This window comes from Protopterus annectens, chromosome 2.part1, assembly GCF_019279795.1.
Source record: "Protopterus annectens isolate FY-2018-M chromosome 2.part1, PAN1.0, whole genome shotgun sequence".
Taxonomy (NCBI): Eukaryota; Metazoa; Chordata; order Ceratodontiformes; family Protopteridae; genus Protopterus; species Protopterus annectens.
In genome coordinates this window covers 1,187,372,843-1,187,398,158 of record NC_056729.1, presented here as the reverse complement: position 1 = coordinate 1,187,398,158, position 25,316 = coordinate 1,187,372,843, and the positions used below count along the sequence as shown (strand labels likewise).

The window sequence follows — 25,316 nt, the reverse complement described above, 5'->3', positions numbered from 1 at the left end:
CGGCAGAGGGGGTCCGCAGAACCAGGGCGACAGGGATAGCGTCCCTGGGAAGCCCTTCCAGCACTCCTGAGGGGAGGCCTGACTGTCGTACTCTGGAGGCAATCGGGGGTTGCTTAGCTTTATACCCAGAGGCCTGGCTAAGTCTTACTACGGATTCTTGGGTAAAAAGCGTAGTAACCAGAGGATACAACATCCCATTTATAACCATGCCCCCCCAACAAAAGAGATTTCCAGATGTTCCACCCAGTCTGCGAGATCAAGCAGCCATAGAAATAAAAAAGCTGCTCGAAAAGAGTCATCCAACCAGTCCCGGCGGACCAGATAGGATCCGGAACTTACTCAGGGTTCTTTTTAGTTCCAAAGAAAACGGGACTGGAGGCCGATTTTGGACCTCAGCAAATTCAACACCTTTGTAAGGAAGGAAAAATTCTGGATGGTCACGCTACAGTCGATCCTTCCTTTCCTACAGAAGGACAATTGGATGTGCTCTATAGATCTCAGGGATGCTTACTACCACATCAAAATGGCCAAAGCGTCCTGGGATCATCTGCGCTTCCGGCTGGGAGCCAGTCATTTCCAATTTCGAGCGCTGCCCTTTGGTCTCACCTCAGCCCCCAGGGTGTTCACCAAATGCATGGCAGTAGTTGCGTTTCACCTGAGACGGATAGGATTCCAGGTGTTTCCGTATCTGGACGACTGGCTCCTCACCGCCACCACCAATCATCACCTTGTACAATCCAGGGAGTACACGATCAACCTTTGTTCCCGTTTAGGGATCTCAGTCAATTTCGAAAAATCTGCCTTATCACCCTCACAGTATATCTCATTTAAAGGGGCGGAGTTAGATACTACCACAATGCTGATCAAGCTCCCATAAACAAGAGTCTCAGCCCTCAGAGACCAGGGCGCTATTCTTATTCGAAACAGAAGAGTTTCTGCGGCACAAGTGCTGAAAGTTCTGGGTATGATGTCAGCCACACTGATTGCAGTTCCTCTAGGCAGGATGCACATGAGGATCCTCCAGTGGCTGCTCTTCATGCAGTGGTCGTTCCAACAGCTTCCTCTGTCTCACCACATCTCGATCACGGAATCTTGCAAGTGGGATCTTCGATGGTGGCTAAACAGCCAGGATCTGACGATGGGTTGTCCGTTTGTATTACCCAGTCCTACAGCCACAGTAACCACGGACTCTTCCCTGATGGGTGGGGGGGCTTTTTCAGGGGAGAACAGTCCAAGGAGAGTGGTCCAAGATAGAGTACAATTTGCATATCAATGTTCTGGAGCGGAGAGCGGTGTTCCTAGCATTGCAACACTTTCACGAATCTCTACCTCTAGGAACAGTGGCAGTTCAGATGGACAATATGTCGGTGGTCTGGTACATAAACAAGCAGGGTGGAACCAGATCTTATCCTTTGTGCAGAGAGGCCCTGAGAATTTGGCAATGTGCGACGTCCACAGGTCATTTTCTGATAGCAACGTACATCCCGGGGTCATCCAACGTCATTGCGGACGGGTTGAGCAGAGCCATCCTGTTGCCTCATGAGTGGTCCCTGAACAGTCAAGTGGCGGAAAGGATTTTCCGCAGATGGGGCCAGCCTTGCTGCAATCTTTTTGCATCCCCCTTGAATGCCAAATGCAGAAGCTACTTTGCCCTTCTTCCCCCTCCGGGGGTGACCCCAGGGACGCACTGGTACACGATTGGCCCCCGGGTCTCCTTTATGCTTTTCCTCCTGTCCCCTTGATTCCCAAATTTCTACAGAAAGCCAGGAATCTGGAAAGGACGATCATACTCATAGCACCATTCTGGCCTCGACAGATCTGGTTTCCCTTCCTTCGTACCCACCTGATGGAGGAACCATGGATTCTGGACCCGGAGCCAGATCTTTTGACTCACTCGTCGGGAGTTCCTCATCCATCCCTTCGGTCCCTCAAACTGATAGCTTGGCTGCTCCACTTCCCAATTTAGCCAGGTCAAAGTTTTTGTCTCCTACAGTACAACACATTTTAGTTTCTTCCCACAAACCTTCTACCAGAAAATTATACAAAAGCAAATGGAAACGTTTTTCTTGCTGGGTGTCAGCACAAGGATTAGATCACTTGATGGCCCCGATACACAAAATTCTAGAATTTTTATCCACACTGTTTCATGAAGGAGCCTCTACTTCTATGATAAGGGTGCAATTAGCGGCCATATCGAACTACCATGTAGGTGAAGGGGATTCTTCAATCATGTCTCACAGGCTTTGTAAGGCTTTCATGAAGGGTACCTTTCACCTTCGGCCACCCATCCGCGAGCCGGTTTTTCCATGGTATTTGAACTTTATGTTCTCAGCTTATGCTACTACCATTTGAACCAGCGTCAAACTGCTCAATTAAGTATTTGTCATGGAAAGACCCTCTTCCTCATTGCTGTTATCTCGGCTCGTAGAATTTCTGAGCTACAAGCATTGTCAGTCAGACCGCCATACATGATTTTTCACCCAGACAGAGTTTCCTTGCATACAAATCCATCATTTCTCCCGAAGGTATGCTCTGTGCTTAACATTAACCAATCTATTGAACTCCCCACATTTTTCAAAAACCATTCAAACAAATTGGAATACATGTTACACAAGTTGGATGTACATAGACAACTGAGATTTTATCTGGACAGAACAAAAGATTACAGACAATCGGATCAGCTGTTTGTGTCCGCAGATAATAAGAAGGGCATGGCAGTAACCAAGCGGACATTATCCAAATGGCTTTCGGACTGCATAAATTTTGTTTATTCTGCTTCAAAGCAACCACTACCATTCAAGCCTAAGGCTCATTCTACCAGGGCCGTTTCTACTTCTTCAGCCCATGCCGCTCTTCTTCCGTTGGATACTGTTTGTGCAGCGGCTACATGGGCAAAACCTCATACATTTGTAACTCACTACAAAGTAGACAGGTCCTCCAAGGACAGAGCGTCCTTTGGTTCCACTGTACTCAGGAACGTTCTTCCATGAGTCACCCAGGGTAACGGAGCTAGGGACGCTGCCCATGTGTAAGCAAATGGCGAGATCGAACAATTTCACATAAAGAAGTTATGTTCTTACCATAACGTTCCATGTGAATTGTTCATCTCGCCTTTGTTCTTACATCCCCTCCCTCCATCCCCCATCACGTTCTGGAAGAACGGGTATGACTAGTGTCTGGTAGGTATTCTCGAGGTTGCCTTCTCTACCTAGTCTTCAGTAGGTTGACTATTGGCTATTTGCCTATCTGTGGTTGGTTCTAGTATTATTCAGCCTCAAGTGTGTGTGATTGCGTGAGAGTTAAACGCAGTGATTAGTAATGCTTTCTGGTTCTTGCAAACTAGATCTGAGGGATGGTAGAGGAGGATCATGGGATATTGACTGTGCCTCGAGCTTTCTCTTAGATGCAGAGCTTGTGAAGCAGCCGACTCGGAGCCGATTCTCGGCTCCGAACCCGTGTGTAATAACAAAGGCGAGATGAACAATTCACATGGAACGTTATGGTAAGAACATAACTTCTTTTTAATGAAGATATTTCTTGTTTTAAAAAAAATGCATTTTTTTGGAACAATTGATGCAGAAAAATGGTTTGGAAGAGGAATAAGGTTTAAGAGAAGACAGTCACTGAATAATTGTTATAATGTTGCTTAGATTATGTCATATATAACAATGTATGTTATGTATAATATTTGTAAATGTAAACTTGTTAATGTGATTTGATTGGTTTTATATAAATGTAAGTTTGCCTTTGTCACCAGTGATAATTCAGTAAAGGTGTTTAAAAAAAAGAGTCTTTAATACTTTCCAGTTGTTATGGTCTGCCTTTTCATCCTATCAGAAAAAGAAGAGATACTCATCTCCCTCTGGCAGTGATTCCCAGTTGGATTTGGAAAATACTAATTTAAACTGTGGCTGTCAAGTGTCTTCCCCTGATTCCATGGAGTGAGTCTGAAGAGAAGATTTATTTGCGTGATTTGCAGAGACTATTGCTAAAATGAAGGAATTTTTCCAATGGGTAGAAAATAAAATTTCTGACCGTTAGAGAATATTTTACATTTTACTCTTAAGCCTAAAGCAATTCCCCATGTAATAGATGTTCTACAGGATGCTTTTAGAGCACTGTGTACTGGCCCTTGTAAGAGGTGTAGTAAAGGTGTGAGTGAGGGATGGATAACGGTTAGACAACACATGCCCCCCCCCCCCAAAGCACAATTTGGAGGTTATACAACAGTACAAGTTAGTTTTTGTAATGAAACATTAACATTCGCCCCTAAGGTGGGAATCTGCATGATTTTGTGACTTGCTTTAACTGGAAGAGATAAAAAAAATGCTCAGCAAAAGAATTCTGAAAGTCAGTGAACAGTACAACACTAGTAAAAGATTACGTTTCCACTGCATATCATACAACAGCATATCCCTCGTCTCTTCAGTCCAGTACATCTGGGTTGCAAATCATATTTTCGGCTTTAAGCTTTGTTTATTCTTAAGATATTTGCTGTTACCTGAAAAGGTAAAAAATTAGCATAACTAGATATGAATGCATACTGGGATATCTGAAGTACTCATGGTGTTGCTTCATTGAACATTAACTGTGTGCACAATAGATCTGTCTGTAAATGCACAGTGCTGACTTTTGTAGTAACATCCTCAAACTGAACAACTCCTGAATGTGGAGTTGGAGATGGTGATATACATTGCAACATTTTAAACACTTTGTTTATCCTAATTCTGACAAGCGCATAGGTTCATAGGATGATACTAGGTTATTGACCCACAGGCCCTTGTAAGCCTAGCCAAGAATTTCGCACATGTTCCCTTAAAGTCAGCACCTGTTTCCCCTATCCAGCAGGGACACAGGTGGGATGCCAGGGGTTTATTTTCTGTTTCCCATCCAGTCGTCCAGGTTCCTCTTAAAGAGAGCTAGAGAGGTACTCGGTTTGACATGGAGAGGGAGTCTGTTCCACAAATGGAGGAGTTTTTGGGACACAAATGTATCTATCCTACCAATAAGTTCCGTTAATGTCACAGACCAGGTTAAGGCCTTGCATGTGGGTTGCTCGAGTGGAGTAGTATATGTTGCTTTGTGCGTAACATGCACAGCCTTTTATGTAGGAAAAACTGAGAATCAGTTAAGAAAAAGAATTTACCAACATGTTTATGCAGTGAAGAAAAAAGATAATTCTAATGCTTTATAGAGACTTAGTACGAACTGCAGTAATTTTTAAAAAATTGAATTTAGTGTATTAGAAGAGGTTGCTAGAAATGATAGGGGAGGAAACAGGTCTTCCTAATTAGAATACAGAGAGAATATTGGCAGGTACTGTTGAATGCCACACAAACTCCAGGAATTAACAATAGGATATCTATCAGTTGTTTGTTATTAAAGACGGACAGAATACAAGTACTTTTTTGTTATTAGAGAATAGCGTGTGATAAACCGGTTCCAGAGTTCTGTTTTGTGCTATTTTATTTTGCTATCATGTTTTAAAGTGTTTTATAAGCAGGGTTATTTGTTGGATATCTTTATGTGCTTCTACAACTTTAAGTATTTTAATTATTTAATTAATAAAGTTGTGTGGCTGGTCTGTGTTATAAAAAGGTAAAGTGTAATACAGTAACTTGTCTGAAGAAGTTCCATTGTACAGTAATTAATAAAGGGAGCGAAAGCATTCATCTGACACTCTTGTTCAAGATGTTCTTCGTGTTTCACTGTTGCAGTCATTACATTTGGGTAATCCTGCTGGCAGGTTGCCCTCTGCCGGCCTGAATTCCAAAGTCTTGGGTCCTGCGTCGGCTGCTGTCGCCCCTTCCCTGATGTCAGGTTGTCAGGGGTATAAAAGAAGCAGCCAACGCCATTTTCTTCAGTCTTTCTTGTCGCGCGGTGCCTGAAGCAGAAGCAGTTCGCAAGTGCCGGTCGGCCGACTCATGAGATTTTCATGTTTTAGTTTCAGATCCAGAGTCTTCAATAAAGCTAAGTACCCTGTTGGGGAAACTTTTTTCTTGCTCCAGACCGATGTCAGAAAAAGTTAATAATTGTATTTCTTGTGGAAAGCAAATACCTCATAAGGATTTTCATTCTTACTGTATTCCTTGCCTAGGCCCTGATCACAACGTTACTGGTTGTCGGTTTTGTGCTAGATTTAACCAACGCACTGTTAAGCGTCGGTATGATTTTGCCTTAAACTTTTTTGGACGCCGGTTTAATTATCCTGAAATGTCTTCGGATAGCCATCCGACTACCGGCGTTTACAAAAAACGCAAAGAAAAGGATAGAGAAAAACAACCAAGGCCCAAAACCGACGATGAAGCTTCTCCTAAGCCAGTCGCCGTTCAATGGTTCTCAGTGAGGCGCTTTCACAGCCCCTGACGCCTGCTACTTTAGAGTCGCAGGCCGCTACCGACTCCCACATGGAGTCGGCCATGCCACTGGATACTCAAGGTATTGGAGCCTGGGACGTTAATCCCTCAGATGGGTCCGGAGCCGATGAGCAGGTACCGGCTTCTGAGGGTGTATTCATACCTAAACATCTTTACATTAAAACAACTTCAGCTTCAAAGGCAAAGACTAAAGCAAGGAAACAAACTCAAGAGCCACATTGACAGGCCTCTATGCCCAAAAAACAGATGCTCAAAATGGCCAAAGACTTGATTACCTTGATCAGGGGATCCCATCCCCCTCCCCCTCCTGATAAGAGGCCTAGACAAGACACTGACTATGAATCTTCAGATCAGATTTCTATTTCTTCTGATTCCTCTTTTGATCAGGAATATTCTCTTCCCTCCTATGAGGATTCTGATGCTGAAGAATCTATACCTTCAGCATCTCCTTCTGAGGACTATTCCTTTGGGGAAACCTTGCATACCATGAGGGAGTATTTCCACTGGGAGAGACAAGATTTTTCAGAATCTAAAAAGAGGCTCAGGGATTTTCTTTTACTACCTCAGCACAGGCCTCTAGCCATTCCACCTGTGTTAGACATTGTAGATGATGTGTTTTCAGAGTCTAGTCTGACCCCTGACTCCTTACCCCCAGCTCTTGTTAAGCCTGACAGATATTACAGGGTTCCTGACTCACACAAATTTATTTTTAAAAACCCTGCTGCTGACCCAGAAACTATTTCACAGGGTCCAAAGAGAGTTAAGGCTTCCACTGCAAAAAACACAACCCCCTCTGACAGAGCACTGGATAGATGAGGAAAAAAGGTTTGCACATCTGCAACTTTGGCTGTAAGGGCTTTAAACTGTCAATTTCATATGCTTAAGTATCAGCAACATGTCATCGGATTGCTCAAACAGAAAATGTTGTTAAATTCTGAATGTGCAGAAAACAAGGAAATGCAGGATTTATTGTATGCAGCAGAACAAGTTGGAAAACATACTTTGCAATGTGGTTTTGATTCTTTGGAGGCCTCCTGCAGGGCCGCAGTTACAGATTCTGTAATTAGGAGTCATGCTTGGTTAAAGGAACAAAATCTGCCTGATCATGTTAATGTTAAATTACTAGATGCACCTTTACAGCATGATACTTTGTTTGGTGTTAAGGCAGAAGAGGTGTTAAAGAAAATGGAGGACAAAGCTAAATCTATGCAAACTGTCAGAGATTTTTTACAAGTACAGCCACCTAGGTTTAGTAGACACTGGCCTACAAAAAACTGTTCCTTCCCTGTTTCATATAGACCTCAAAGGGGCAGATCCAGACGCCCTAGTGGCAGATTCCAGGCGCAAGGTTCTTATAGGTTCAAACAATAGGGTGCTTCTACCTCCAAAGCTGGAGAAGATAGATCACAAACATACAGAAAACAGTCCCAATGACTTCCCCCTGCCTGCACCAAGCACTTATCTTCTGGCAGCACCCTTAGGGGGAAAATTAGCACTTTTTACTCAAAATTGGCACATCATATTCCAGAACAAGTGGGTTCTAAACATAGTGTCACAAGGCTACAAGTTCCATTTCCATACTCTGCCAGAAAATCAATGGGCAGAGGCACAAAAACAAGTCTCATCCCGCATGGACATGGGGGCCATTCAACAAGTACCAGAGCAAGAGCAGGGACAAGGATTTTAGTCGACTGTTCATGGTACCCAGAAAGGACAAGGCCTGGAGGCCGATACTGGACCTATCTATTCTGAACACTTTCCTGGATATTTCAAAATTCAAAATGTTGACTTTGCAGCAGCTTCTGCTCATGCTGGGCAAGAATGCTTGGCTTGTGACTTTAGACCTAAAAGAGGCATACCTGCATGTTCCAATCAGACAATCATGCAGAAGATACCTAAGATTCAAGGTAGGTTCAATGCATTACCAATTCTCTGCACTGCCCTTTGGCTTATCTACTGTGCCCAGGGTCTTTACAAAGTGCCTGGCACCAGTAATTGCATTCTGTAGACAAAGAGGAATACAAATATATCCTTACTTGGACGACTGTCTCATTCAAGCAGAAAACAAGGACATTCTTCTTCAACATCTGGCTTTTGTGAAAAGACTTCTAACATGCCTAGGGTACACAGTCAGCAAAAAGAAATCAAAACATGTACCCTCACAAGAGATAACATTCCTTGGTGCAAGCTTGAATACAACTGTCCAGATGGCTTATCTCACGGCAGGCAAACAAAGGCAACTGACTACCTATTTCAAAATGTTGGCAACAAAGGGCCCGTTATCTGCAAGAAAAATTCTGCAGGCTTTGGGCTTCATGGCATCCTGCATCCTACTAATTCCATATGCAAGACTGCATATGAGGAAACGTCAATGGTACCTAAAAAGTGTTTGGACTCAACATTGCCACAGCCTGGAAACAGTCATTACTCTCATTCCCTGCCTGCAACTGGAGTTTTGATGGTGGGCAAAGGCTTGTCACCAGAACAAGGGACAGCCATTCGCATTACATCCAGCCAGGCAAACACCAACAATGGATGCATCAAACTATGCCTGGGGAGCCCACATAGCAGGAAGATGCATTCAGAGCACATGGTCCTCAAACCAAATGCATCTACATATCAATCAAAAAGAGATGTTCAAAATGCCCAGACAGCCTTCAAGAACCTACTTCATCCGGGACAACTACTGATAAAGACAGACAACACCACGGTCATGTGGTATATAAACAAGTGGGGGGGGCACGCATTCTTACCCTCTTTGCAGACTAGCCATGACCTTGTAGGACACAGCTTTGACTTACCAAGTACATCTGCAGGCACAATTCCTGTAAGGAAAGGAAAATATTCTGGCAGACGAACTAAGCAGAAACCTCATGGATCCCCACGAGTGATAACAAGGAAATGGGGATGCCATAGATAGACTAGATATATCTATTTTCCTCCCCTCTCAATTACCAACTAAAAAGATTCTGCACAAGGACTTATCACAGACAAGCATGGAAAGTGGACGCCCTATCCTTCAGCTGGAAAAGGTTGTCAGTATATGCCTTTCCTCCACTGCCTCTCCTCCCCAAGGTGCTCCTAAAGGTCAGACACGAGAAGCCAAAGATGATACTGACTGCCCCAGACTGGCCACGCCAGTACTGGTATCCAGTACTAAGGAACTTGTCTCTATACCCAGCTTGGACCTTGCCTTAAATACCTTGACTACTGTCCCAGCAAAACCATCAGATCATGCACAGCCAACTCAGGACATTAAACTTGGCAGCATGGCGGATAATGTAGTCATACAAAAAAACACCTCTCAGTAAAGCTGTGATGGATGTCATTCTGGAAGCCAGAAGGCCTAGTACTAGAAAGTCTTATGCTGGAAAATGGAAGAGATTCTGTCTCTGGAACCAGGCACAAGGAACTGATACAGCAGTACCAAATATTCGTCAGATTTTGCAATACTTAACTGAGATGCTGGACAAAGGCCTATCTTTTTCATCAATTAAAATTCATGCCTCTGCCATTTCGGCTCATTACAATGCAGAGCCACCACTTTTTTCTCACCCTTTATTAAGGCAGTACCTCAGAGGAGCCAAAAATTTAAGGCCCCCAAGGAGACTACCAATACATGTATGGGACCTCAACTATGTCTTGGAAAAGCTCACCCTGCCTCCTTTTGAGCCAGCTGCTATGGCTGATATGAAGTTTTTATCTTGGAAAACAGCTCTGCTTTTAGCAATTACGTCTGCAAGACAAGTTTCAGAGCTACAGGTGCTCATGGCTGTGGAACCTTTCATCATTTTTCATCCAGACAGGGTCTCCCTGAGGACAAACCCAACATTTATGCCTAGAATAGTGTCCAGTGTGGCTTTTACCCAAGCCATCCATCTGCCAACCTTTTACCCAAATCCACAGAACACGGGGGAGAGAATTCTGCATTCTTTGGACGTACACAGACAGCTTAGATTCTACTTGGACAGAACCAAAGCTTTCAGGAAGACAGTGCAATTACTAGTGGCATATGCTGCAGGATCACAAGGAAAGTCTATCTCAAAGCAGACTATTTCTAAGTGGTTAGGTCACTGCATTCGTTTCTGCTACTTACACCATGGCAAACCAGTTCCTAAGGGCATTAGGCCTCATTCCACCAGAGCTGCAGCCACCTCAGCAGCCTTTCTCAGGGGAGTACCAACCAGAGACATTTTAGAGGCGGCTACTTGGAGTTCAGTGCAAACCTTTACTAAGCATTATCATCTGCCACTCTACTCTAAATCCAGGGCAGGCTTTGCCGCTGCAGTTCTACCGCTCCTACTGCTGTCTAGTTCCAGCCTCCCAACCATAGCTTTGGGACTGTACTTAAATGTAATGACTGCAACAGTGAAACACGAAGAACATAGTACAGTTATATACACTTGCCATAACTGTAGATGTTCGAGTGTATTCACTGTTGCAGTCCAGGTTACCCACCCGCCTTCCCCCTTTTTTCTTTTGGATCTTATTTTTCCTTCTCTGATTTATACTACCTATGTGGTGTATTTGCTTATAGATGAAGGTAAAATTTATATTGGTGTACTTCTGAATATATATATATATATATATATATATATATATAAAAATATATATATATATATATATATATATATATATAAAGTTTGGCTACCCTTTTTGGGGGCACCTGACATCTGGGGCAAGAAAAACGAAAGAAAATGGCGTTGACTGCTTCTTTTATACCCCTGATGACCTGACGTCAGGGAAGGGGCGACAGCAGCCGACGCAGGACCCAAGACTTTGGAATTCAGGCCGGCTGAGGGCAACCTGCCAGCAGGATTACCCAAATGTAATGACTGCAACAGTGAATACACTCAAACATCTGCATTTATGGTAAGTGTACACAACTGTACTTTATTCATTCCACAGAGCAGGGAATCGTTGTGTGTTATTTGTTACTCTCTTGTTTCATTCTTTAAATCTTAAATCCGTGAACCTAGAGGCATGATATCCAAAATGTTGCAGTTTCATTATATGTAACTTATTTAGGGGTAGAGTGATACCAGTTGTTATATTTAATTAATTAGAGGCATGCTGGGAACCCAGTCCCTGTAAGTTAGGGGGCTACCCAAGAAAGGTAAAGGTACCTTTTCTTCTGAAACCGTACATTTTTAGAATTGATGAAATACCAATTTTTAAACTCATTGAATAGCATGCCGTTGAATAAATGTATACCTGGCAGGAGAATCTTATCCATATTTGTGTTAAGTCTTATTTACCACCTAGGCATATGCTTAATATCTGTCATGTGGGCCCCTTGAAGCCAGTGGCACAGCTGAAGTCCTCTGCAGCTTGAAAAGCAGAACTCATGCCTCCCAATTGAATTGGTGTCTAGAATGTAGTGTATAGTTTTTCAAATGCCGAACTGCTGCTCTATAGATCATTTCATTTTAGGCTTTTTGAATGCAGCTGTGCCTTAGTATGGTATAGCCTGTTACCTTAGCTTCTAAAGCAGTTTCATAAAGTAGATTTATCAAATAAGTAACGGCTCTATCTAGTGCAAATGAGTTGTAAGTCTTTGGCATTGCACTTTTGATTACAAAAAAGGACACATTGGTAGTGTGCTGTAGAATAAGAAAAAAGACTGGGATTGTGAGTAGCATACCACTATTCCTTGATGACCTTTTGCACAGTGGGTAGTTAAAGTAGCACTGCTTTGCACAAATAGGTATTGATGCACAGCAGATGAGAAGACAATGGTTTCTGAATACAACTATGACATTTTGCATTGCTTTTGTCATGATGGTGAGGCAGGACTCAGTATTTTAAAAGTGACTACATGAACCAGCATTTGGCATTGTACTGTCTATACACATTGCCCCCTGTTACTTTAAAGAAACACATAAAAATGACCTGTTTTAACTGACCCTGAACAAAAACATTTCAAACTATTGAAAATCTTAAACAGACCCAAAAATTGTATGCGTGTTAGTTGGCAATTTAGCCTTGTAATTCTAAAGTTCACTGTAAAGATTATAAAGAGACCAGTTGGTATAATGGTTAATCATACTTCTCAACTGTCCAGAGTTTTGCTGAATGTCCAAATTTCTGGTCTCTTCCTTTTAAAACGTGTGGCTTTCTCACAAATCACTGGGGATTGAAGTCACTAAATAATGATATACATTTGAGTTCCAGACTTCATTTCCTTCAGAAAATGCATACTAGCGCAGATGCTTTTATTCTTGCAAATTTCTAAGTTTATAAGAGCAATATTTAAAATCTTTCTCCATTTTTTGGGCATTTGTCCCTCCATTATTTTAGGCTTTGTCTAGATTTCCTGGGTTAAGAGTTTGAGGTGTGTGGTTGAAGTCTTTGACTCCCTTGCATACAGTGTTTGATCCTGACCTCCAGCTAATGCCTGTATAGAGTTTGCATGTTCTTCTTTTGTCTCTTTAGAGTTCCTCCCACCTCCCTAAAACATGCTGTGTGTTCCACTTCAAACTCACCCAAGAATGGAGTTGGCGGTAGCAGCACAGACTTTGGATGGTGCGCTGTAGTGGGATGTGTTCTATAAACCAACTGCTGTGGGCATCAACTGTGATCTGCAGTATCCTCCAGTTAGGAAGATGTGGATCACTCATGGACTGCACACCATGTTAGGGCTAGCCATTGACGCTATAAAAATTCTGTTATGTTGACTAATGTCACCAAATGGGCATGGGTATTTGCTGGTGATAAGTGGGTTGATCTCCATTGCTGTGCACCATGCTATGTATGTATGTACTCCTATTGGCCAGTGTGTGCCCATCGTAAAACCCAGTAGCCTTGAGTCAATAAGCTGCTGGCCAGTGTCTAGTTGCCCAGCTTAGGTTATTTGGGATAGCTGTGTTGGGCAGTGCAGCAAAGCCAGATTGCATAGAATCCAGAGTCTACTACTCTGGAGAAGGCTTTCATAAAAAACTTCTTCAGAACCAAAAGGAATGTTACATCAAGCATTCATTTAAATACTGCACACAATTAAAATCAATTAATCAATTACATAGTGTAAAATCATAATTAAAGAGCCCTTTACAAAAAGCAAACTCTTCATTCATCATTATGCACTATAGAATAGGCATAATTGAGTACATTACAATAACAAACATTATAAAACATATACTTCACGATATTTTAAGAAACATTTAATATTGATGGCTTCATTTAACCCAGGAAAATGATCCGCTTGTAGTTTAATTAGCCATCTAGTTTCTCTTTGAGCAAAAAAATTCTTGTAATCACCCCCTTGATGTCAGGTTCACAGTGTTCCAGGATAGAAAACAATTTTTTTTTAAAACCAATACAGTCAACACTATGTTTATAAAATATCTGTTTTTTGTCCTTTTTTCTAATATTATACTTATGCTCCTTCATTCTAACATTTAATTTTCTAGTAGTCATACCAATATAAAATGATGAGCATTTGTCACACACTATAAACAACTCCTTTTGTTTTGCAACAAAAACTACCAGGGACCCCTATGGTATTATGTGAGGAAGCTGAATGTAGGGACCTTCTAAAATAAACCTACAGATGGAACAGTCATGACACTTGTGCATGCCCCTGTTGATATGCCCCTTCTTAATGCTACATGTGCTTCTGTCTCTCCCCTTTTCAAATGCTCCTTTCAGACTATGTTCATTCCTATAAACAAACTTCGGTTTCCCCTTAATGGCTGCCATTAAATCAGCATTTCCTTCGAGGATCTTCCAATTATTGTTTATAATATTACGTATACCTATATTGTCAACACTCATATTCATACTGAAACATAAAATTTCAGTATACTTTCCAGTTTCCTTAACTTGGAGTGTTGGCCTATTTTTCAAAATGGGTGGATACAAGGTTGCACGTTGCTTAGAGATGTCATCAGCTGCTTCCCTTAAACTCTCACTGTACCCCCTCTCCAAAAACAGTTGTATGATGAATTCAAGCTCATCAATAAATGTCTCATCAACACTCGTCATCCTGCTAGCTCGTATGAATTGGCTTTTAGGTATATTATTCAGCATGAATTTCAGATGTTGACTACTTGCATGTAAATAATTATTGAAAGTTTCTTTATGAAAAATACTGCTAGTAAAGTTTTCTCCCAATGCATTCCATGTCAAAGTTACATCCAAAAAGTTAATGGAATTTCCATAACATCTCGTGAAGCATATGTTTTATAATGTTTGTTATTGTAATGTACTCATTTATGCCTATTCTATAGTGCATAATAATGAATGAAGAGTTTGCTTTTTGTAAAGGGCTCTTTAATTATGATTTTACAGTATGTAATTGATTAATTGATTTTAATTGTGTGCAGTATTTAAATGAATGCTTGATGTAACATTCCTTTTGGCTCTGAAGAAGTTTTTTACGAAAGCGTTGAATAAAGTGGAAGTTACGCTAGTCTGTGGTTTCGTATTTTCCAGCCTTGAGCAGTTTTTTTAATCTATTTTCTTGTTCAGCTGCTTTGTCGACTTTTTGATTTTTGTTACTCTGGAGAAGGACAGACTAGAAATGGTGTGGGAATTGTGGTAATAGCATTCATAATCATAATGTCAGTATGTGCCACACATCAGGGTTGTGATACTGAGGAAAAGTGTGCTTTCAGACAGCAGTTGCAGGATCTTTTAGATAAAGCAGGACAACACGAGTCAGTGTTGATAATGGGTGACCTGATTGGACATATTGGGACAGACAGAAAAGGATATTAGTACTGCCTAGGTCCATATTAGTGGGGCAACATGAATAAAGGAGAGGCCATGAACCAGCACATGGTCTCAGCAAGAGAGACGGTCCATAAGATCATATACAAGAATGGTCAACGTACTACTCAGGTAGACTTTTTCCTAGTAAAGAGAGGATTCAGTGGTAGAATCAGCGATTGCAAAGTGATCCTTAGTGAAACAGTTGGCCCATAATCCACTTGTTGCCACAATCACCTGCAGGCAGTGGTCAGAGAATGCTCTAAGGTCAAGTGATGAGGGTGAAGACCTGGAAGTTGACTAGAGAGAAAGCACAATAGTTCAACTCAGGGCTCTATCACCTCAAGAAGAAGAGAAAATAAGTGGAGTAGAAGAATAGCATGGCATCAAAACAGCATGTGGAACAGATGTGCAGCCAAGCCAGGTGTGGAAATAAGATTCATAAGGAAAGCTGGTGGCGGAATGCGGAAGCCCAGGAAGTCATCAAAAGAAAGGAAAACGTGGGAGATGAACAAGATGGTCAAGACTAAAAAGGAATACTTGTTAGCCAACAAAGAGGCTAAGACAGGAGTTGCAATAGCAGAAGTTATCAGAGGCACTCTGCCAACTTCTGGAAAATGACTTGATAGATAGCTCAAAGAAACTCTGTTAGGTTGCAAGGCAAAGAAAGATAAAGAAGATAGACACCCTTCATAAGGGATGACAGGAATAGCCTGCTCATTAGTCCTCAAGAAATCAGAGGCAGATGGAAGGAGTACTTCCAGCAACTTCAGAATGAAGAACCATCCACAGAATCCCTACTGCCCCAGACATAGCCTGCAGTGAAAAAAGAGGAGGAGTCTACCCCAGAAGAAGTAAGAATAACACTAGGAAAATGAAGTCAAGGAAGACAGCAGGCTGAAATGAAACCACAGCAGATATGATCAAGATGTTGGGTGAGATAGGGTAGAAATGCCTCTGAGGGTACTCATAGCAATATGGAGAGAAACATGTGTCTGAAATGACTGGAGAATAAGTAAACGAGTGCCAGTATTGAAAAATTAAGGGGTTATCCACAACTGTGGACAGTGCAGATGTATCAAACTCCTGTCCTACTGCATGAAGGTTTTGGAGTGGGTGACTGATAAATACCCAGAGGTAGTAGAAAGTAATGTGGCAGATGAGCAGTTTGGGTTCAGGAATCTACAGATGGGGAGAGAGTCCAACTGGGAATTGCCTAGACTTGGAGAAAGCATATGACAATGTTCCTAGAAAGCTGATTTGGGCAGTCCTGCTGTGTTTTGAAGTCCCAGAAGCATTGGTAGAATTAGTGCAGACTATGTACAGTGACCCAGTGACTGTAGTATGAACAGTATTTGGTCTCACAGATGAGTTCCTGGTGGGAGTTGATTTGCATCAGGGTTCATCTCTGAGCCCACTGCTGTTCATACTGGTGGTGGACTGCATTAATAAACAGATTGGAGGGGACAGATGAACATAGTTGCTATACACAGACAATGTGGCATTGCAGGCAGACTCTGAGCAAAAATGTCAGCAAAGAATAGGGGGATGGAATGCAAAACTGAAGGCACATGGGATGAAACTGAATACAGATAAGACAGCTGTAATGGCAGCAAATGGGGGGAAATCAGAAAAAGCTGAGAACTGAGATAGAAGGGAAATTATGGAATATGTTAATGGATTCAAGTATCTGGGAGGAGTTGTTGAGGGTGAGGGAGGACTGAGTGAGGAGGTCAAAGCTAGAATCAGGGGCTACAGCCAACTGGGTATAGACTGTTTTTGGGTAGTGTATGACAGAAAAATGCCAAAAAGCTGAAACATAAGGCGTAAAAGCAGTGGTGCTACCAGTACCACTGTATGGTATAGAAACCTGAGCAGCTGAGGAACCTAGAGGTGATGTAGATGAAGTGCCTATGATAGGATGCACACTGTGGGACAGATGAAGAAATGAGGACATCAGAACAAAAGCTAGAGTAGCCCTAGTTGCAGAGGGTGAAAGAGAGAGAGTAAGTAGATTCCGGTTATGTGCATGTGCAGAAAAGCAGAAGACAAAGTGGTGAAGATGATTTGGGTTAAACAAGGAAAAGGCAAGAGGAAATGAAGAGTGTCCAGCAAAGAGGTAGATGGATTGTGTGAGCAAAGACCTGCAAGCATGACTGTCAAAGAAGGTAGGATGTAGCACTGAATTCAGAGAGATGCTGACATTTAACACGACACCCCAACCCCATGGGAAAATGGGGTTGATGATGATGTATAGGAGATATAGCTAGAAAGAATGAACATGGTGGAGAAGCAAAAACATTCTAAATGATGAAATGTAATCTTGAAACTTCTGTAAGAAGCCTAACACCATTGTTTTTCTCAGTGTAATAAAATTGCCCGCGTTGTTCTTGGTCTTGAAAATCCTGCTCAGACCTAGAGATGTTTAAGCTATAGAACCATAGCAGCTGTGGAAAAAGCATATAAACACATAATCAACGGCATCTCATTCTTTAGTGTATATAAGTTGTTTGTTAAGTACTTCTGTGTATAGAAATATGCTGCAATTGCTTGTCAGTCTTACCCCTTGTGAAGACAAGGCATTTGATTCTTCTTGATGAAGCTGATAAACAGAGTGTAGGGAAAGAGAGAGAGACACACGCACACGCACACGCACACACACACGCACAAAACAAATTAAATATCTTGGCACATGCTCCCTCAATCTTTCTATGTACACTGCAGTTAATAGATTACTTGCTGTGGCAGACAGTTTAAAAACAGAATGTTCTCTGTCTACAGCTACTCACGGTCTCTTATTCATTTTAAAAGTGTAACAGGCACTATTGCAAAATGACCAATTTGAAGGCACTGACCAAACTGGAACTGTGACATTTTGCTTTGCATATATGGTGTCAGGGAAGCAAAATATATTTTAAAATGGTTCAAGAAGGCAGCATTTGGTGGTTGTGATCTATTTTTCCAAGTAAAGCTGTGGCATTCTAGTTACACTAAGTAAAAATACGAATATGACAGAATAATATAATGTTTAATGATTTACACTGTAGGTTTTTCAACAACTGATTGTACTGGGTGGTGGGGCAAGGTTGGGAGGCTGATGATGCTCCATCAGCCAGTTGCATGTGGCCATTTTTTTTATATGTTTTAATTTCTTCCCCACTTTCTGCCAGCTATCAAATTATCCTTCCTTTGGAGCCGTCACACTGGCAGCCATTGGGGTTTTGTGGTTAGTTCCCCAACTCTGCCATCTGCTGGCTAACACAAAGTATCCACAACATCATAGAGGACCCTCCCCAGGTATATGCCTGCTACCACACGCACACCTACAAGGGCTACTGTCACCAGCTTGCAACACCAAGCCCTTGCCCTGTATCCTATGTGACCATCACTGATGTGTAAATCACTGCTTGCAGTGGAGAAAGTTTTGCCAGCTGGGACCACCATTTCCCTCTTCCTAGGATGAGGTAGATGGTGTAAGCCAGTAATTGCTGTACTTCTCTGCCAATGCCTGGGATCGTAGTTAAGCTTGGGTCTTTTTAGTCATAAAAGAGAAATGTCTGAACCTGTATTGTTCTCTGGCAAGAGAAAAAATGTAGAACCGCAGCTGCCTTCATGATGGAACTTTTTATTAACAACACAGGCAGAAAAAGGATAGCCTTGTGATGCATAGGTTGCCTACAGTGTTGAGCAAATGTACTACTTCATTACGATCATCTGCCAGTCTAGATGACAATAAAATTACATTAGATTATATCAGAAATTGAGCATCAACGTCAGGATATTAAGGATACAAAATCCTTGATAAATCTCACGTATGAGTTTATTAAAGCTCTGTTAATTGTATCTGCTTGTTTGTTCAGCCCTAGGTGCAGTCCGGAAGATTAGGGATTGACTAGTGATCTGCACCTAAGAAGGGTGGAAGTGAGCAGCTGATGACAACTCACTCAGCTTGGAAACTGTTGGTCATAACCAAAGCTGAGAAAACACAATATAAACACAGGGATCAACTAAATGCATGGATTGCCAGGCAAAACCTTGTGTTGTAGCAGGGACTATGCATTTATGGAAGCATGTCTGGATGGCAGTCTTAATGAAACAGTTAATATAATGTGCTTTTCGTCTGCAGTCTGTGTGTGTTTTTTTTAAATAAGAAACATCTTTACTGAGTTATCACATATGACGTAGGGAATCATACATTTATATAAATGAAAACAAACCATATTGACATAGTTGTAGTTGCAAATATTATACATCACTTATCTGTCTAGTCATTGTCAGTGAAACATTACATAGCTCATTCAAATCCTACCTTCCTTTAATCTTGGTTCTCCTCTGCATGTATTGTTCTCACAATTCCCATTTTTCCTACACAGTTTGCTCCTACCCTTTTTCTAAAGATCCCAGTTCCAGTTGTTTTATCTCTGTTACCATATTCACTAGTAAAGTTGATTTAGACTTTGATTACCATTTTCTAGTAATTGCTTTTTTGGCAGCCACCATAATTAGACTCAGCAAAGCCTTACTAAGTCTGGACAATTCCAATTATGTGTCATATCTCAAAAAAAAAAAAAATTTCCTCAGTTACATCAGTTTGCTTACTCAGTATCTCTGATAGAGCAGTCTGCAGGGGATCTTTAAAGTCTGCCAACTCATTACACTCCCAGAAAATATGTTCCCAGTTACCTCTTTCTTCCCAATCACACCTCCAACATTTGTTATCTACCTGAAGAAATATTCTCTGGAGTGTACTTAGGGTATAAAATACCTATGTAAACACTTCCAAGCAAAGCTCCTAAATCTTCTAGACTGTGTTGCATGTTTGGGAGACATAGATATATCCCCATTGTTTCTTTGTGAATTACTTATCCAGTCTCTTCTCAATACTTTCTAACCTCCTCTGATTCTTATAATTATGCAATATTTTGTACGATCTACTAATTATTCCTTTTTAACAGCAGCTTCTGTTGTAAATTATACAAAAAAATTTTGCCAGTGTTGGTCTTTCACTTAAGATCCCCTATTTCTTTCTCTTTGCTTATATTCTGATATCAGTTCCTGGTAGGGAAGGCAATGTCTATCCTGCAGTCTAAATAAATTCTTGGCTTGTTCCTTTTCCCTCTCTAATTATTTGCTCCCAAATACCTTGGTTCTTTTACCAGTTTTCTCCAATAAATTTCAGCCCCCTCTTGCCGATTGTCTGTAGCCTTAATTGCAGTCATCCCTTTCAGTAGAATCGCCTTTCTCCATTCTTGTGTTGGCTTAGTTCTTAGAATACTTTCTGCTGCTTTATGAATATAATATTCTGCATGGTTATTGTTATTCTCCTTAAGGATCTGCATCCAAAATCCCAGTCTCTTCTTGTTTCCTGAGCTTTCCCCCCTGTTTCATCATCATCCCTTTCCACTTTGAATTATAACTTTCTTCTTGTGCTATTTATAGGAACCTTAGCTTTGTAGTTGAGAAATAACCCTTCAAATCGGGTAATACTAAACTGCCTTGTTCAGTTGGAAGAATCAGTTTATCCCACTTTGACTCTTGCCATCTTCCCCTCCCAGATAAAATCCTTCAGCTCTTATTAATTGCTATCCACAACTTCTCCTCTGGTTGATAAAAATATGCCTGATCTGTGTATAAAACTAAAGGGACTAAAAATATTTTAACTGCTTGTATCTTGCTATCTCTATCTATATAACAGAGCTTCCAATTTCTCAGTTTTAGTATTATCTTTTGTTTAGTCTCTTCCCACATATCCTTAGCTGTCACACCAGAATCCTTTTTAATCCATACTCCTAAGTCCTTCATTTTTATCATGTCCCAATACATATGGATACTGCTGAACTAATTTCTGTGTGGGTACGTAATTTACAGCTATTGCCTTTGTTTTAGCTTCATTAATTTTGTATCCCGAAAATATTTGAAACCACATCAAAATGTTCCACAGCAGTGAAATGTCCTTTTCTGTTTTTATCTGGTATAAAATAATATCTACAAATAGAGCCAGTTTTTCTTGACTCCCATACCAGTTATATACTTTAATAAATCTATTTTATATTTACAGCTACCTCCAAAACCTGTGCCACCTCCTGCTACCAAGAAAAGGAAAAGAGTAAATGAAGAGATTCCAGAGCAAAATCCTCCAAAACCCTTGCTTAGCGGCGCAATGCCTCTCGACCAGTTTGTCCAGTCATTGGAGAAGGTAAATGGCACTGCAAAGTATACTGCGTTTCATGCTGTAGAATGCGTGGCTTTGTCATTTGCTAGAATTGAAGCATGGTCAAGGTTTAAATGGATATTAATTAGTGTTTTTTGGGGGAATGCTTTCTTGAAGTCATTCAGAATGTTTTTAGTCGCTAACATTAGTCATACATTTTCACTTAAGCACCATCTCTGTTGGTTTAGAATTTTCATTCCTGACTTAGCTGTTGGTGATCTGAAATCAAGAAGTAAGCCTTATCACCAATGGAGGATATGATCTTTTCTTCTATTCGAGGGGGTAGATGAAGGTTCCCTTCTTATAGATTTGTCTACTTGTGGAGACAGAGGATAGCATAGCTAGTGTTCTGGGTCTTCCCCCTATTGGAAGATGGTAAAGCCAGGGCATACATCTCTGATTCAGCAGTAGATGTGGGGGCACCAAGTGATACATGTTTGGTGTCATTAACCTGAAGAATTGCTACATATTTTGTGCTGGTTAAAAAAAAAAACTCTAAACCTGTTGGCCATGATGATGGACCTTCATACAGTAGAAATCCAAAGGATATTCATGAAATGCACATCCCCACCCACAAAATGGTGCTAGCTGCTCAAAATTTCCAAGATGTTATTGTTGGCTTTGCTTCTCTTGAAAGAACTTCTGCCCTTTCAACATCAATGGAGGAATGTTTGTAAAGAAAAAAAAAAGACCCTTCTCTTACACTCCTTTCTTCCCACTGTTTTGTGTTAGCATTCAACCTTCATCACAGGTTTCGGTTTTCTCTCTCTCTCTCTATGTATATATGTATGTGTGTGTGTATGTATATATATATATATATATATATATATATATATATATATATATATATATATATTGTTTGTTTGTGTCTTTCGGCTTTTCCCAGTTAGGTGTCGCCACAGCGGAACTCCCGTCCACTAATGATTGGCAGTAGATTTTTACGTACTGGCTTGCCGGGCCTAACGCACAACCTTCAATGAAGAAACGCCCATTCACGCATGTAGCCACACAGAAGACGCTCTGAGAATCGAACGGGCAACGTCTAACTGTGAGGCGACAATGCTACCGCAGCACCACCACCGCAGTATATATATATATATATATATATATATATATATATATATATATATATATATATATATATCTTTATTTTGCTATAGCTGGGCAGGTGAACCTGGACCCTTTTTGCTCACAACGCAGGTCGAAAGAGTAAGACCAAATCCCGTGTAAACTGAGTAATCAAACAGCCAATATTGTTTGGCAGGTGGAAGGAAACAAGGCTGGCACAGAGAGAACATGTAAACCTCAAACAGACTGTGACAGTAACTGGACTGGAGGGTGAGACTGAACCCCACTTCAGGTTGTTAAAGTAAATTACCAAAGTTTTGCACATCCTCTTCATGATATATTTTACTAAGAGTAACACTGAGAGAGAGGTGACAAGATGCCAACAAACTGAACAATGCATTAGTTAGAGCTCTCCCATTTTGAAAGCAATAAAAAACCAGCAAAAAATGCTGATGAATTCTTGATTTTTATTAATTGTAATACTAGCAACAAGTACAATACCCGGATGTCAGAAAAGAATAAAACTGAAAAAAAAAAACTAAAGGAACTTCAGTAAGAAAGTAGTAAAAGCTTTGGTTGAGAATAACCTCATTGTTGATTAGAAAGGAAGTAGCCATTTTTTTTAAATGTAATCCTTTAATTGACTGTGTTATCCCATTAGGATAGTGGCCTCTCTTCAGGGGAGAACAGAGGTGGTATTTATATTGCTAAGGGAAATTTGGCCAGGGCATCAGGGAACTTTCCCTTAGTCTTGTTTTATACATGCAGAGGGATCTTTTACATCCCCCAAGAACTATCACCAACTCAAGGAGACGGGACCTTGGTTTAAAATCTCAGCCGAAGAGTGACACACAGGAGTGCAGCATACTCCTTTACTGTACTGCATTATCAGAAATCTAATCACTTTGAGTAGGAATAGAACCTATAATTCTCTTCAAGCACAAAAGGTGAATGTCCCACCTGATGCTCCAGCTGTTGTTCCGAAACATGACTTCCAAAGACCTAGAAGAAAAATAAACCATATGCATTCAGACGTTTTCAAAATAATGGGGCATTAGAAGCTTTATATACAGTCAAATGATAAAGGACAGGTAAATAGAAGAAATACTAAGTAAACCTTCAGATTAAGTGATTGGTTTGCGGAAGTTGAATATAAAAGAAAGAGTGGCTGAAAATGAGATTTCGCAGGAGGAGCTTTTCAAAAAATAGAAGCTGAAGATGAGTATGCAGAGAAGATCTGAGGTTCTTTGCCATCCCAGAGAAATTGGAAGGAAAGCTGTATCAGTTTTATGAGAACACAAATAAATGACTGTAAAACTGTTAATTGAGAAATCATATCATGTATGTGCCCAAAATCTTTCTATTAGGAAAGAGATGACCTCTTCTGATGAAGATGCAAGCATTCTGGCAGAAGGAGAGGCTCCTAAGTAAAAGCAGGGAAGAAAATGTTGAAAATTGCTGACACTAGAGTTTTTGTGGAAATGACTGTTTGTTGTTCATTAGGCAAAAAAAGAAGTAAGCTAATCCCAGCAATCTTAGAATGTTGTGATTTTGGGCTGAGATTAAGGTTATATTCAGCAGTATTTGGAGTGTTTTCCTGGTGGGTTGAAGAACATGTTGTATAGGAAATTGAAAAGTTAATCAATAGAAAACAAACCAACAAGCTGAATGGGATTCGGTTTCTCAGCTTTCTGCCAGTAAATGGAACCAGGGATTGACTATGTTAGTGATATTATTCCCACTGCTTCAAAGAAAATTATATGAAAGCCATAAACCTGGGAATTCATCAGAAGAATAAGAATAAACTTTGGCTCAAACCAGATGCTGTTACTCAGAGAGAGAGTGAAGATCAGGAGTAAGACTGAAGACATTTAAAAATGAAAATTAGGAGAACTGCAAATTTAGGTTATGGTTAAGTAATTGGACTGTTGAGGCATGAGTAGCAATGCAAGTAGGATTGAACTATGTTGACTGCTACATATGTGAGAGGACTGAAGTATCAGTCTCATTTTGTGTTCTAACTGCACAGGAGAAAAGGATGGAAGACAAAAGGTGACTGTAAGTGTGTATGTCCAGGCCATGATCACTGTTGCAGTATTCCAAACAAATGTGATCATTACCACTGTTGAACATTCAACATGTGACCTCAGTTCGTAAGGGTTGGGTTAATAGGTGGACGTCCGAGCCTAGATCCTCAGACTCTTTTCACCAGCCTGAAAACAGGTTGTGTATCCATTGGACTGGTCATTATTTGGTTATTGGCACCATAGCATCTTTAAGAACAGACAAGTGCCCCTTATGGGGAGCCTTTCTTTACTTATCTGAATTATTTTGCTGCCATCTACATTAGATGTCAACTAGGAGGGGTATTTGCATGTGCAGCAGGCAGATCCTATACAAAGATCTTCATACCCAGCATCTCTTCCTCCTGGGCGAGGAGCACAACTACAAGGTCTGTTCCCTTTGGCAATCCATTGTGCCAAAGACTTTGCAATCCTGTCTGTCTTCATTCAACGCTTTCCTGGAGACCCAGTGTCTGAAGCATTTGTTACATTCCAGGATGCCAGATCCCACTTCCCCAGACATACCTCATGCTCACAAGAAACTCTCAACAGGCCTGAGCTGGATAGCCAGTCTACAAACACACTGATTCTTACTCACTCGCTGAGGTTCCAGAACCCAAGCTACATCCAACTCCGTATCTGATGTCCTCTACCACGACCCCACAGGAGGCAGGTATGGTGTCATTGGGCCTTATGACTGAGGAAACTACTCCTACAGAGGAAAAAGGAACCTCAGATCATCATTTCATGGGTCTAGAGTGCATCCCTCGAACTCTGTTCAGGGAAGAAATCCCCTGTTAATTGAGGTACATCAAGGATCAGAACCACCCCACTTGGATCAGGAGGACGTCGCACCAAAGAAGAAATGGCAAAAAACTAAGCATGTCT

At 41.0% G+C, this 25,316-nt stretch overlaps 1 protein-coding gene across 1 annotated transcript in view; it reads left to right on the top strand.

Moving 5' to 3' along the window:
• Positions 1–25,316, top strand: part of INTS9 (integrator complex subunit 9) — a 943,738-nt gene that overhangs the window by 890,140 nt on the left and 28,282 nt on the right. Inside the window, exon 12 of the mRNA XM_044062717.1 lies at positions 21,145–21,282. Coding sequence (XP_043918652.1) covers positions 21,145–21,282 — 138 coding nt within the window. The remainder of the gene's footprint in view (positions 1–21,144; positions 21,283–25,316) is intronic.